A 14,273-nucleotide genomic window follows, 5' to 3' on the forward strand; every position below is an offset into this window, starting at 1 on the left:
TAACTTCCAGAGATGCTGCAACAGGGCAAACAACCCAGGCAATTTCCTGGGATCCTGAGCCGCAGGAGGCCCCGAGAGACTGCTGACATTTACCTCGATCAATTACAAAGCACTGCAATACAATGTGTCACTGTTGGGAATCGAGTTGTTGCGAGTAAGAGAGATGGTGCTGGAGATTCTATTGGTCTAAATCGGTGACAAAATTGCACTGTAAAAAACACAACTTGTATTTTGGGGGGCTAAAATGTCATCTAAATTGGGACAACTTTAAAATATGAATGATTGACATTTTCAGCAACAATGTTAGTTAGCACAACAAAGCGAGCAAGTTGTTGCTCCAAAACTATTACTGTAGCTGCATAGTTTTTTCCATATATTTTTAAGTTGGGGGAAACAGTTTACCACATTCTAATCATATGCAACCAATGGATTGGATTTGGATACAACTTTATTGTCAAATGTTTTTCCAGCCTAGATTTTATAACTAATTTTACAAATCTTCACAAATGTTCAATATGCGTTTCACTGTCTCCAAGCATGTTTTGACGAACACACAAAATGCATTTAGTTTTTATTGCAAATGAACGTCACTGTTCACCCTGTGAAATAGTAAAACAATTCAGTAAGTAAAACATGAGTATGCTGTAATATCAAAAATATCAATAAACGTAGTTATTGACAACTACACAATGATGTATCATATTCACATTGTAATATATGCTTTTTTAATAAATGAACGCCATTATTCGTTGTACAGTAATGATGTAATAACTATTTGCACATTTTTAAAAAAAATGCTGGCCCTAAATGAATGGCTACTTTCAGCAGTTGAGCAAATAACGGTTTTCAGTCGCAGAGGAGCGGATATTTAAAATCTTTGCAGTAAGAGAGACAAATTAATAAATAGGGCACACAGACACCATTCAAGGTACCAATGAGGGGATTCGTTTACTCCACCAAAGCAAAAACGGCTGTTATCGATGCAAATAAAAACGACATGAGCACATCGTCTGCACCACAGGCAGTGTGTGGAAAAGGATCACGTTGATTGCAACAAAGTCTGATTCGATACTCATCCTCTTGTGGTCATTCACGAGGAACTATCGAGCGCACAACCGAGGTCGGAAGATTTCACACTCGCAAGCACACAAATAAAGACACGTACCAGCTCGGTGGTCATGTTTTGTTGAGTTGTGGCAATCATCGTGTTGTCGTAATCCAACAAAGATCTGCAGCCTCTCTGTGTTTGTGCGCGTGTTCGCAAAAACCGCCGAGCATCTGCACTGTCTCCGCTTTTTGCAAGTTTGTGATCATCGGGTTGGTGGTGCTACCCGCTTCGCCCCTCCTTAGTCTCCCCACCTCCCTTATGCGGTTGACTGTCATGGTTTTGTTCTGTCCGTGTTTTGTTTTCCGCACCAGTTGGAGTGGAGGGCGTGCCTCTTCAACGATGCACCTGTTTCTCGTAACCTATCAAATTTCCACGTGCGCCCGGTGGGCCAGCGGTTAGCGCGTCGACCTCACAGTGCAGAGGTCGTGGGTTTGATCCCGGCTGGAGTTTGCATGTTCTCCCTGGGTTTTCTCCGGGTACTCCGGTTTCCTCCCACATTCCAAAAACATGCATGACGGGCTGATTGAACACTCTCACTCTGAATCGCCCCTAAGTGTGAGTGTGAGCTCGGATGGTTGTTCGTCTCTGTGTGCCCCGCGATTGGCTGGAAAACCGGTTCAGGTTGTCCCCCGCCTACTGCCTGAAGACAGCTGGGGTAGGTTCCAGCACCCCCAGCGACCCTTGTGAGGATAAAGCGGATCGGAAAATGAATGAATGAATCAAATTTCCACGCTACCGTCGGATTATTCACCTTACTTGCTGTTATGATCGAGATATTTTCGAGATTTCATGTTCATAGTCACCCCTTTTCTGTTAGTTGCTTGTTTTTAAAGTATCGTCTTCCAATTATTCTGGTTTGATTTAAGGTTCTTGTGTTTGGGCTTTTGCCGTTTGGTGTATTTTCAGTTGTCAAATTTTTCAGATTCAGATTCAGAAAACTTTATTCATCCCCGTGGGGCAATTTGAGTTGTGTGAGAGTGGCTTATTAAAGAGACAGTCAGAGCAAAGGAAATACAAAGGCTTAGCACTTGAGGTCATGGTTCCAGCAACAAAACAGTATTGCACATCGAGCAGTATTGCACAGTAAGGACACAGTAAAGACATTATTGCACAGTGAAAACCGTATAATTGCACGTCAAAAGTATTGCACAGTAAAACCGTATTGCACGATGGGGGTGTGCGAGTCTGTGTGGTGTTGGTGTCAGGGTTCCTTGGAATAAGAGTTTAAGAGGAGAACAGCCTGGGGAAACGAAGGTGGATCTCCTCTTCGCTGTCCTGCAAGCTGGGAAACGCAGCCTGCGGCCGGAAGGCAGCCATTCGAACGCGGGGAAGAGAAATTTGCCGTTTGCGAGCGCTTTATGTTCACAGTTGGTTTTCCTGGCTCTTTGTCGCCAATGATTTCTACTTATACTTTGTCAGTCCTAAATTGTTCTATAAATATATTTCGTAGTTTGTCTGTGTCTGCGTTTGTGGGATCCGCGTTTTCAAACTGTCAGACTCTTGAGTTTCCACAATCCAATGAAAGACTTGATCGGCACAAAGATTAATCATGGAGGGGTCAGTTGTATTTTGAAACCAGACAGTTGAGTGACAGTCTCATAGCCAATAATGACATCCATTTTTAGTCTAACTGTGGAGTATTGATGTAATATTTACTCATTTTGACAACAGGATATCATCAGTGTGTGAGGGGTCCTCGTTTTATGACGCCGTTCCCGCAACATAGCCTACAAATTTGGGTTACTGGAATGCGCCATAGGCTATCCCCTCACTAACCCAAGCAGTAGAAAATGAACATTACGGTAAATATTTGCATGAAAAACACTTTAAGGTACAAAACAAATAAAAGGACTATGACAGTAAGTGAGAGTGCCTTCTTGTGCCACGTGACAGACACAGTCGATCACTAATGTACGCTAATGCACTCCGAAAGGCAGAACTACAGTAAATATTCATAACACCTTGAAGCCGCACATATAAAACATCCAAATAAAAGGCAGTAAGTAAGGCAGAAAATGAGCTTGCCTTACGCTGCTGCTGCACAAATGAGCTCATTGCCGTCATGAGGTGCATGATGACGGAGGACCAAAAAAAGCAGGGAGGCAGGGTGTACTGAACAAAATGTATCAACAAAAACATTTACAGGGGCACACTAGACAAGCTAAATCAATAAAAAAAAGTCCTGAAAAACACAAAAGCTCAGGACAGTCACACAAAAATAGGACCTCGAGTGGTCGGCGTGGCAGTTTTTTCAGTTAAAAGAACTAATGACCAACAGGTATGACGCTGGAGGAGAAGCCCTTCCATGCCACCTGATGGTCACAAACTGAACAAAACCATGACAGTAAACTACAAAACAAAGCCTAATCTAAACAGAATCATGACAGTACCCCTCCCCAAAGGGACAGATCCCAGACATCCCAAAGTCACACAGTGGTGTTTGCAGGATGTGCGGCGCCAGAACTGAGATGGGCCATGCACCACCTAAACAAGAAATGGCTTTGGCCGCAGGCTGTGCACCGCCTGAACAGGAACAGGTGGCGGCCACAGGATGTGCGACACAGGAATGGGTGGCACCTGCAGTCCATGCGCCACACGAACAGGTGGCGGCTGCAGGCCATGCAGCGCCGGAACAAAGATTAGTGGTGGCTGCAGGCCATGTGCCGCCGGAACAGGTATGGGTGGCAGCCGCAGGATGTGCGCCGCCTGAATGGGGACGGATGGTGGCCGCAGGACATGTGCCAATGGGATCTGGTCCTGCAGGGTCCATTTTTGGTCAGAATCTTCTGTCATGAGTTCCGAAGGCAGTGGACCAAAAAAGAAGGGAGGCAGGAGAAGCAGGGTGTACTTGAACAAAATACATTCAGAAACACTCACAGGGGCACACTGGAAAAACTCAATCCATAACAAAGTCATGAAAAGCCCAAACTCAAAATAACAAAAAACAATCCCATGACAGTAACACAACAATGCGACCCAGAGCGGTCGGCGTAGCGATCCTTTTAACTGAAAAGAACTAATGACATGATGACCAACAGATGCGAGTTCTGCCATCTGTTGGTCACAAACGGAACAAAACAGTAAGCTATGGAATAAAACCAAATCCACCTATTCATACATTTTCTCCACCGCATATCAGGGTCACCGGGGGTGCTGATGCCTATCTCAGCTGACTTCGGGTGGAAGGCAGACTACACTTGGGACTAGTCGCCAGTCAGTCGCAGAGCACATATAGAGACAAACATTCATATCCAGAGCGATCCCACGCTTCACAGTCACAAGTCAGGCAAGTGTACCACGACACCATCAGCGACTACAAATCCAAATGTAATCTAAACAAAAACATAAATATGACAATTGTGCGTCGTTTGTATCTTTGGAATGTCATAATTGCAGTCAATATTTTCATCAACCAAACATGCAGCGTATAAATATAAAACAATCAAATGAAAAATTGTTGTTGCATCTGCAACTGAATGGTCCTCCTTAACTCCTTCATGGTGTCCCGTTCATCACTTTAAACTGTGTGGGGCTATAATTGACAATTATTTTAGTGATTGATTAGTCTGTATGGTGACGTTTGCCCACATCAATGACAAAACAATGGTACTGCTACTGCTTTCGGAATCCCCCTCTCGGGGCCCCTTACAAGATGTTGCTGGTGTGTGGCTAGGTAGGCGATATCAAGAGACGGCTGACACACCTGGAAACTCTTGCAATGACATGTCAGGATCCAGGAATCTTATTCAAAGAGCCCCTTGCTATATCAGGCTTGTTGTCAAACAAATAGACAAGAAAATGAAGCAAGTTTGAGCTCTGTTACTTTAGCCAGCGTAGCTGCCAATCATTAGCTGAGAAACTACACGTGTGGATAATATCGTTGGGGGTGAGAAGTGTGAAACAGGTAGCTCACAGACATTTTCAGAAATATGCAGAAAACTAAAGATTTACTTGCGTTTATAATTTCACACGTGAATGGGTGGGTAGGTTCTTACGGAACTCCAGAGATTCAACCATTTGTATGCAAATAATGAAAAACACAATTTTCCGTAATACAGTACAAGGTGTTTCTCGCTTTAATCATTCGTTGTCATACACATACTATTTTCGAAAACACGATTACAATCACCATTCAATGAAATTTCCCTGTTTTCCTACCTACCTTGTTCAAATTATATTGGGGGGGTTCACTCGTGGTGCTATCGTGGGGGCGGTTGTCAATCGTCTTTTGACTTTAAATTTGAAGGCTTCAAATGAAACCGTTATGTGATTTATTTTCCGGCCGTGACGTAGACAACCCGTGGGGCGGTGCGCTTTGCTCATTGGCTAGCGACGAATTTTTACACGCCGTTGCGGTCCGAGGCGAACTGAACAGCGAACTGGTGGCTGGTCGGTTGGTAAAAACTCGAAGCACGCCGCGCTGGTGCGATTACAACATCGCTGGTGCGAGTTTGTCGCCGGATATTTCACCAACCCTACTCAGAAAACGGTAAGTAAATAATTGCACTCGCTGGTTTACTCTTATTTGTTTGCGTATATTTGAGCGTCTGGCAACACTCCGTTGCGAGCGTCTCCTTCCCGGCTCACTATCGTAACCGTCATTCACTTCATCCATTCTTTGAATTATATGTAACGTTGGGACGAAAAACTAAACGTGAATTTAGTCGATCTAAATAAGTAGCCAAATTATTTTCTTGTTTCCTAGACTGCACAGCAGCAAGGTTACTGTTTTTTTTTTAATTTCGGTTGCTGTAATTTCACAGGCAACCCGAAGCCAACGTGATATATATATTAAAATAATCACGATTCAAAGGCATGAAGTGGAACAACAAATGTATTAGTACGCCAGTCTTCTTACGGATCGCTTGACTTTTTCTTTGTTCGGTTTGAAAAAAAATAATGCAGGCAGTTTAAGTGTCACAAAAGGGAACCTGACAGAGGCAAGAAACAGACATTAACTCAGAGGTCGTCAACATACTGCTCGCGGGCACCACATAGCATCAAACTAACATTTTTTTTTTTGTGAGCCGTACAAAAAAAACCTCACCAGAGATGGGACATTGTGACTTAGAACTCGTAAGCCAGTGCGCTCATCTTTCAAGCATTGATGATGTGTGGTTGCTGGTTCCAGAGCAGGATGCCCATTATTTACACACGCGTGTTTTTTTAACTTGTGTAAATATTTGTTTATAATTTATTCAGAGGATCTATAAACATGATCCGTGCCTTACTGTCATCATTTACTTTGGTGGATATAATTCCCATTATTATTACTAACAAAGTATAGGTAATTTAAACAGATTTCTTTCAAAGGAGTATGTTAAACTGGAAGTCCTTCATTCTAAACAGTACCCAAAAAGTATCAGTAATGATCAAAAAGTTTGATGACCCTGCTCTAAATTAACCATAACAGACATTTTCACACACTCATTCATAATATGTTTTTGCAACGGAGTAACTGCCCTATTTTAACAAATAAACTAGAAAGAAATTGCTAACATAGCTACGTTTCGATGGTGGCAACATCAGGGTCCAACAATAATCACTCATCTCTCTCTCTCTCTCTCTCTCTCTGTCTCTCTGTCTCTCTGTCTCTCTGTCTCTCTGTCTCTCTGTCTCTCTGTCTCTCTCTCTCTCTCTCTCTCTCTCTCTCTCTCTCTCTCTCTCTCTCTCTCTCTCTCTCTCTCTCTCTCTCTCTCTTCCAGTTACCTCAAAGACACCATGGAGACCGCCGTGCTGAGCCTCCAGAATTTGTATGAGAAGATGCGCTCTCAGGTTGAACTTCTCAGCGAGGGCGTAGAACCCAGTGAGTTGTACTTTTCTTCTTGAGCTTTGCAGTCTATTACCATAGAAATCTGACATGAGACAAAATTCAATGCAGCTTCCTTTATACAATACATGCTGATTTTTATAGCACTGTAAAAAAAAAAACTGTAGCTGTAGCTAATTTCAGAGATAATGATAAATGTTATTTTCCAATTAAAATACACAATAAAAGCTCCCTTCACATTGGTATTTGGCATACAGGAGGTCCAGAAATTTATTTCAACATGTTGCACAGTCTACACGTTGTAAGAAGTTGTTCGTTGATGAGAGAGAAAGTACCTGATTGAAGTCTCCATTGACCACCACGAGGATGCCTGGATGCTGAAATTGTAATGTTGTGATGGTAGCTAGTATGACGTCACTCGCCATAGCAGCAAGCTTCACTTTGAATATAAACAAACATCTGCTGTTTGCCAACAGCTGGTAGCTCATTTGTTGGCAAGGGACATACAAGGAGAAGGAGTGGTTCAGATCCCATGTCCTATTTAGTTCAAGCTCTCCCTCCTTACTTTATTTCCACGCTTGTCCCACTTCACATCTGCTCAACTGGGTGCTTTGAAGTAGATGTCCATGTTAAAGCGTCAAAGACAAATAGTATTCTCTGCCTCAAAAATCACTGCTAAAACACATTAATAGTGCGAACGGTACAAATGGAGGAGAACGTTTTCAGAGCTGCTTTATCAAAGAATGTCACAGCTAAACTGCTGGAAGTAATTCAAGGTTAGCATAATGCAAATTGAACACTAAATGGTGGAAAAGTCCAAATGAAGGAATAAACTTGGCAGCGCTTTTATAACAGGCTGTTGACTTAAAGCCACCTCTTTGACGTTCAAAGATGTTTTAAAAAAAAAAAACAACAACTTCATGTCTTGCCACCAGGCTTCATTCTCATGGCTCAGAACTTTGAAGACTGCCGACGCAAGTGGCTGGTGGCGGAGGAGAGTCTCACCTCCTGCAAGGAGGTTCTCACAAAAACCGAGACCGAGAGGTCTTCTTTGGAGGTCAAATTGAAGCATGCCCGCAACCAAGTGGACGTGGAGATTCGGCGCAGGCAGAAGGCTGAGGCTGACTGCGATAAGCTGGTGTGTGTGTGTGTGGACTGTGGAGCGTTTGTTTGCAATGGCCTGCTCTTTCTGTTTGTCTCGGAATGTATTTGAACAGTGTTTCTTTCTCCATCTACAATCTCTGTTGGCCACAGGACCGGCAGATTCAGTTGATCCGGGATCTTCTAACAAGCGAGGGCTCTTCCAACAGCATCCAGCTGAGTGCGGAGCAGCGCTCGGCACTGGCCTTCCTAAACACACGCGGCCAGGGAGTGGCCACTGTGAATACCAGTCAAAGGTGACGATCGCATGTACACAGCAAAGTCTTGAACTTTGTTTGCAAGTCGGAGCGTCCTGACGCCTCGAGCTCAGACGTGATCCGCTTGCATTTGCTCACAGTTGCGTCTCAAACCAAGTGTCTTCCCCTCTTCCTCAGTTCACCAATGCCACCGTTTTTCCCTTTTTACTTAAACCATTTTATAGGCTGACCACCATAGACGAATCGGTCTCCATTATGTCAGATATCAGCTATGACAAAACTGATGACTCTCTTGTAAGTTACTTTTGTAGAATGTTTCAACTCACTTTTTTTTTTTTTTTTTTGTCATCATCAACAATCAAGTCGCAAGTTAATCGTGCTTGACATGTTATTAGGATTGGGACTCGTCTACAGTGAGGCCAGTGCGACTCAGGAAGCGACAAAAGAGGGTATGTGAAGTGCTTGGGTGCCTCCGTTTGAAATGTGCTCCTCTGTGGAGTCCATGACATAATTTTCATATGCATTTCAGCGCTCGTCTAGACATCATGTTGATGGCCCTGCGGGGGTTTCGAAAAGAACTCGATCAACAGCTGTCACGCAGGAGGGGGTAAGAACTTGTTGTTAATTGCAATAGAACCATCGTGTGATCCTGAACATGATCTGCAAAACTCAATTGAGTGCCATTCATCAAAAAAAAAACAACAACCCCTGTGCTCATCAGTAACTCGGCTTTTATGTTGTTTGAAATGGAATTAGGTTTATATTGATTGTCTGACAGGTAAATGAGAGCCTCGTGACCACCACTACAACCGTGACTGTTCCGGTGGACGGCGGACCCGTTGAGGCAGTTGCTACCATCGAGACGATTCCTTACTGGACTCGTAGCAGGAGGAAGACTGGTAAATAAGCTGCGACAGTTTACTGTGGCGCTATATCCATAAATATAACCAACCGTATTCACTCATCCGGATGCCCCTCCCTCTCTGCAATGAACACACGCACCCCACTCTGCACTCTTTGGGTTGAGTCTGCTACTATGCAGACATCATCGCTCATCAGATTTGTTTCTGGCTCAGCTGCCATGGAGTGGGAGTCGCAGTCTGTCACGTCGGAAGATGTTTTTAAGCAGCCCGTCAACCCAGAGGCGGAGAAAAAAAATGAGGCCGGCACGCCGCAGAAACACAAAGGTGTGCGTCAGCATGAGTTTGTCTCCAAAACGGTAAGAATACAGTATTTGCTTTGTTCAAACTTTTGGAACAATGAAATTGTTCACCCGTCTTAGTTTGTGATTGTTACATCGGCGTAATTGACTTAAAGAATCTCTCTGGAGCTCTAATGTTGTTAAACTGTTAGTCAAGCGAAAAAAATCTCCCGCTCACTCATAGTCGCGGTTTGGAATTGAAGCGGATTTCCATGGGACAGGAGATGAGCCAATCTCTTTTTTTCATCGAGGGAGGCTACAGCTTCTTGTCTGCTTTCAAGCTTAGCTTGTAGCAGACGCACATTTTCAGAATGATGTCTCTGATCCACTGGTGAAAGGATGCTTTGATTCACTCCTCTTTCATCTATAGCTGCTTCAAATAATAAAGAGTATGCAGAAAAGTGGTTAAGATTGAATAACTGTGTCTTATGTGTTGTATTTTATTATTGCGTTGTTATGACTTCAAGTTGACGCCGCGAGAATGGCTCCCTTTACAGCAGCTCCTATACTTTTTGTTCTTCTACTTTCTTCCTTTCATAACTTTGCTGCTGTAAATTGGGAGTTTCTCCATTGTGAGACAAATAAAGGTTTTCTGATCATATCTTATATCATTTGGCTTTTCCAGGTCATCAAACCCGAGTCCTGCGTGCCTTGTGGAAAGAGGATTAAATTTGGCAAGATTGCATTGAGGTGCTGCGACTGCCGAGTAGTTTCCCACCCAGAATGTCGGGACCGATGCCCTCTGCCGTGCATCCCCAATATGGGCAATACACCAGTGAAAATCGGGGAGGTGAGCCAAGTCAATGTATGGGGGTGTCATGCTTGGCTTTCCGTGCAACTTTTTTTTTTTCTTCCCAGGATACAACCATGTAATTTTATGTTGGGGTAATATTGTGGTTTACACCTTGTCTTTGACTTTTTCTTATCTGCTTGGGTGATTGACAATGAGGTGACACATTGTGATGAAACTCATGTGACCCAGTCTGGCTCAAGAGTCCGCCTGTCGCAAGGTCTACTTTTGAGTAATTGCCAATACAGCGGATGGTTAAATTTTTCGATTCCGAGATTTCTCCAAAAATGCCCGCCTTAAAGTCTCTCATTTCATTTCCCAGCAGCCCAGAAGTTAAAACTGTAGTCAAACTGCATCAAAATAACTGATTAGTGAACCGCGAATATCATTGGCATCTATTTATTTAGCGAATCTTTTCTTCTTCCGCTAACAGTGGGGATTTGTGATCCTTTGAAACGTCACATTTGAAATGTTTTTGTTTGTGTCCAGGGCGTGCTTGCAGACTATGTCCCAGACATTTCACCAAAGATTCCACCTCTCGTGGTCCACTGCATCGGTGAAATTGAGCAACGCGGCCTGCATGAGGTATGGGGCATTTTCTCTGCTCATGATATTCTGTATTCAAGCTTCATATGCCCGTTGCTCTTATGTAACATATCTGCTAAAGCATCTATTATATACTACCGGTATATCCTCATTTTCAATTCACCTCCCAATTGCCGTACTCTTTTTATTTGTCTAAAAGTATGTACCGGTATGGTTGTGAATCATCATTCACAACCCGTGACCACTTTTAGGCTGGACTGTACCGACTGTCCGGTGCTGATCGCACAGTGAAGGAGCTAAAGGAGAAGTTCCTTCGCAGCAAAACTGTTCCTGTGCTGAGCAAAGTGGACGACATTCACGCCATCACTGGCCTCCTCAAGGACTTCCTGCGCAACCTCAAGGACCCTCTCCTCACCTTCCACCTGAACCGTCAATTCATGGAAGCCGCCGGTAAAATAGCTAGCCAAATCTTAGAGAAGACATTGGTTGTTGTTTTTTTGTTGTTGTTGTTTTTTTCCCCCCACAATGTAATTCTTGACTCGATTGCATCAAACACAAATTAATGTACAATTGCACATGAATTGTAATTTCATCTGTTAAATCTGCCAGCCTGAGTAATGCCATAATTACACAAATCAGATGATACCTGCCTTGAGATACTAGCGTCTGTGTTTGCAATTGTTTCCTTCAAGTGAAAGTAACACTCGCTTTGGGTGCATTTCTCATTACAGAGGCTCCAGATGATGACAACAGCATAGCCTTGATGTACCAAACCGTCAGTGTTCTGCCACATGCTAATCGAGACACTCTGGCCTTCTTGATCCTTCACCTTCAGAGGTTAGAGGATGCCATCTGCCAAGACATGAGATTTTGTTTCCCATGTGTTTCATCAACAACTTTCGCTGTCTGTGATAACATCTCAGAGTGGCTGAGAGTTCGGACACAAAGATGGGCATCAGTAACCTTGCGCGGGTGTTTGGTCCCACAATCGTGGGTCATGCCGTTCCCAGCCCGGACCCCATGACCATTCTGCAGGACACCAAACGGCAGCCAAAGGTACGGAATGGTTGCATTGTCAGCTCAGCTCAACTTGCATGGGAATTCTGTGTGGAACATTTTGAGCTAGACATGGCATGGACCACGAGTTTTTACAATCAACCATTTCCGTTGAGATTAAGTTTTCGTTAAGGACAACCATTTACAGTGAACCCGCACGATTTGCAGGGGGTTAGGCCGGTACGCACAGTAGGATTTAATTTTTTATCTTAGAGGATTTTTCATCTTTGTCAGGGTCCTCCATATAAAGACAAAAAAATCCAGCCATTTAACAGTTTTGGTTGTATTTTGCGAGGGGTGCTCGGGTAATCTCAACACAGCTACCCACGCACAAAAAGACTCTTCCACCACCGGTCAAGAATACAGACCTCCGAGGGAGAGCTCTTGTGTGATCACATGTGACTTGATAAACACAAAGATGACCGCAAGAGAAGGGAGGCCCACAATCCTTGGCCATGGTACTCAACCCCCTCTGCTCAGGTTGTGGAGCGTCTGCTGAACATGCCGGCGAGTTACTGGGCCCAGTACGTGAAGTCCGAAAACGAGCAGCCACACCCGGACCACCTGATCATCCAAAACTCAAACTACTACACTCCTGATCGAGGTGAGCATTCATCAGGAAGGTCCCCATCCTGTCCAAAGGAGCGGATGGTCCCACGTCCTACTCTTAACTGTTGCTCCCGTCCGCCCCAGTGACTTTGCTCGGCCCGCTGACGACTCCGGAGCAGCAGCTGAATAAAACGCCGTCCTCCAGCTCGCTGTCGCAGCGCTTTAAGTCCTCTCTGACACCTCGGTAAGAACCAGATCCAGCAGATTTTAACATTTTTAGCGATTGTTTTCTGCTCCAAATTACTTGATTGGGTTTTTAAACGCGGTCCATTACCCTCCACAACAAACCATATGACATCGTGAGGCTGTCTATTTCCACCTTTCACATAATCGATATGGCTACCAAAGGTCACAATGTTATATTTGGGATTTTCGAATTTACACACATATTTGTATAAATAGATTAAATGCGTGTATTGAAATTCTGTCCGAAGACGCCAACAATAAAGAAAATGCCATTTTAGGAAGTTCATCTTAAAACTCTCGACTCATTATGCTAGTTACTTTGTCGTACGTAGGAAGTCCGCTCACCTATTTCCCAGGTTTGGTGACGTGACTTCTGCATAAGAGTGCATTGCAATTATCCTTATAATTGACACACCTCTAATTTTGTAGCATATTTACATCATAGTATTGCGAGTCTCTGGTTACATTTTTTTTTTTTAGGTTGCTATTTAATTTGTTCATTTGAATTGTCACTTGAGCCAAACTGAAAATCAAGCTTTGTCAGCCTGAGACCATGAATTTTCGTGTGGAGGTGGGCCAAAAGGTGCCATCTCCCCTATCCCTGTTTTTAAGAATTTATGGAGTGCCCCCCCCCCCCCCCGCCCCCTCTAACTTACTGCCATCATATCATCAATTAAATTGGAAATTTGGTTTTCTTTGAGCTGACCTTCTTGTCACTGTGTCATGATTGTGTGTCTGTTTTAAAGATTTGGAAGCAAGAGCAAGTCTGCAGCAGCACTTCCTCAAGGGAGGTTCTTTCAATCTCCACTTCTCAAGTAATCCAGATGATATCACCCAAACCCCTTGCATTATTTGTTTATGTCTCGCGTCACAAAAAGATGTTCTTTCGTTGTTTGACCTGTTTTCGAAACTCCCTCTACACCCCCCCCCCCCCAGTCAGACTGAATGACAATGTTCTGTACACGTTTGACATATGTGCATGTTTGAAAGATGGATAGCAAGCTATACCAACCTGCCATGTTATGACCACTTACATAGTATGTCATATGCATGAGCTGCATCACACATTTGGCCTATTTCAATCTTGAGTTTTGATTGCCACTGTCAGAGGTATTTGTTTTACATTTAATATTGTGACCGGAAGTTGCATTTTGGGTGAGCTCTTTCTCATATCTTGACTGTCATTTAGCTGATGTACCAGTTAACAAATATAGATTCAGTTGTGTTTGTGACAGTCGATGAAGAACATATTTGTTAAGGCAGTTACAACTCTTAAATAATGCACAAGTGGTCCCAATGTCACAGCTGGTTTGTGAATCTCCCCATTCAACCATTTCTTGAGACAGCTTTTCAACTCATGTGTCACTCAGAAGTTGAAGAGTGCATTTCATTATGATAGGTACACCTGCCTGTTTTTACGTTTACTGCAGTTGAATTTTGTATACTTTTACAGAACTGTTTGTCATCTTTTACTTAGTTAGTTCAAATATACTATTTCAAAAACGTACGCTTCTCGTGTCATCTATGCTGAATGTACCTGTGTGTATTGTACTGGATGGGCAGTTCGTCAGATGCCCACCAAACATTGAATTCAAGCCACACTACATACTGCATATTGTTTCTGGTGCAAATTTCTCAATGTTTATTAA

The 14,273-nt window shown here is 43.5% G+C and overlaps 2 protein-coding genes across 3 annotated transcripts in view; one reads left to right on the forward strand and one right to left on the reverse strand.

Moving 5' to 3' along the window:
• LOC147210106 (inactive dipeptidyl peptidase 10) overlaps positions 1-1,330 on the reverse strand; it is a 34,083-nt gene extending 32,753 nt beyond the window's left edge. For both annotated transcript variants that reach the window (XM_086105164.1, XM_086105155.1), the window contains exon 1: positions 1,166-1,330. In XM_086105164.1, the coding sequence (XP_085961290.1) occupies positions 1,166-1,204 (39 nt within the window). In that variant the 5' untranslated portion in view covers positions 1,205-1,330. The remainder of the gene's footprint in view (positions 1-1,165) is intronic.
• A 4,145-nt stretch (positions 1,331-5,475) lies between these two features.
• On the forward strand, positions 5,476-14,088 carry racgap1 (Rac GTPase activating protein 1). Its single transcript, XM_086105175.1, has 17 exons — positions 5,476-5,597; positions 6,814-6,914; positions 7,814-8,016; positions 8,133-8,275; positions 8,461-8,530; positions 8,632-8,685; positions 8,766-8,843; positions 9,015-9,135; positions 9,313-9,455; positions 10,063-10,227; positions 10,717-10,812; positions 11,025-11,223; positions 11,505-11,610; positions 11,697-11,829; positions 12,310-12,433; positions 12,523-12,622; positions 13,371-14,088. The coding sequence occupies exons 2-17, from the start codon at positions 6,830-6,832 to the stop codon at positions 13,441-13,443; spliced, it is 1,893 nt and encodes a 630-aa protein (XP_085961301.1). The 5' UTR covers positions 5,476-5,597; positions 6,814-6,829; the 3' UTR covers positions 13,444-14,088.
• The last annotated feature ends 185 nt before the right edge of the window (positions 14,089-14,273 follow it).

Source organism: Hippocampus guttulatus, chromosome 1 (assembly GCF_054856545.1).
Source record: "Hippocampus guttulatus isolate MCC_2025c chromosome 1, RoL_Hgut_1.0, whole genome shotgun sequence".
NCBI lineage: Eukaryota > Metazoa > Chordata > Actinopteri > Syngnathiformes > Syngnathidae > Hippocampus > Hippocampus guttulatus.

What these genes read in the sequence shown, in the direction of transcription:
- racgap1 (XM_086105175.1), top strand. Translation starts at nt 6,830, where the DNA reads ATGGAGACCGCCGTGCTGAGCCTCCAGAATTTGTATGAGAAGATGCGC. An exon ending in AGCAACGCGGCCTGCATGAG is followed by an intron (nt 10,813 to 11,024) that starts GTATGGGGCATT and finishes GACCACTTTTAG; the next exon opens with GCTGGACTGTACCGACTGTC. An exon ending in TCAATTCATGGAAGCCGCCG is followed by an intron (nt 11,224 to 11,504) that starts GTAAAATAGCTA and finishes TTCTCATTACAG; the next exon opens with AGGCTCCAGATGATGACAAC.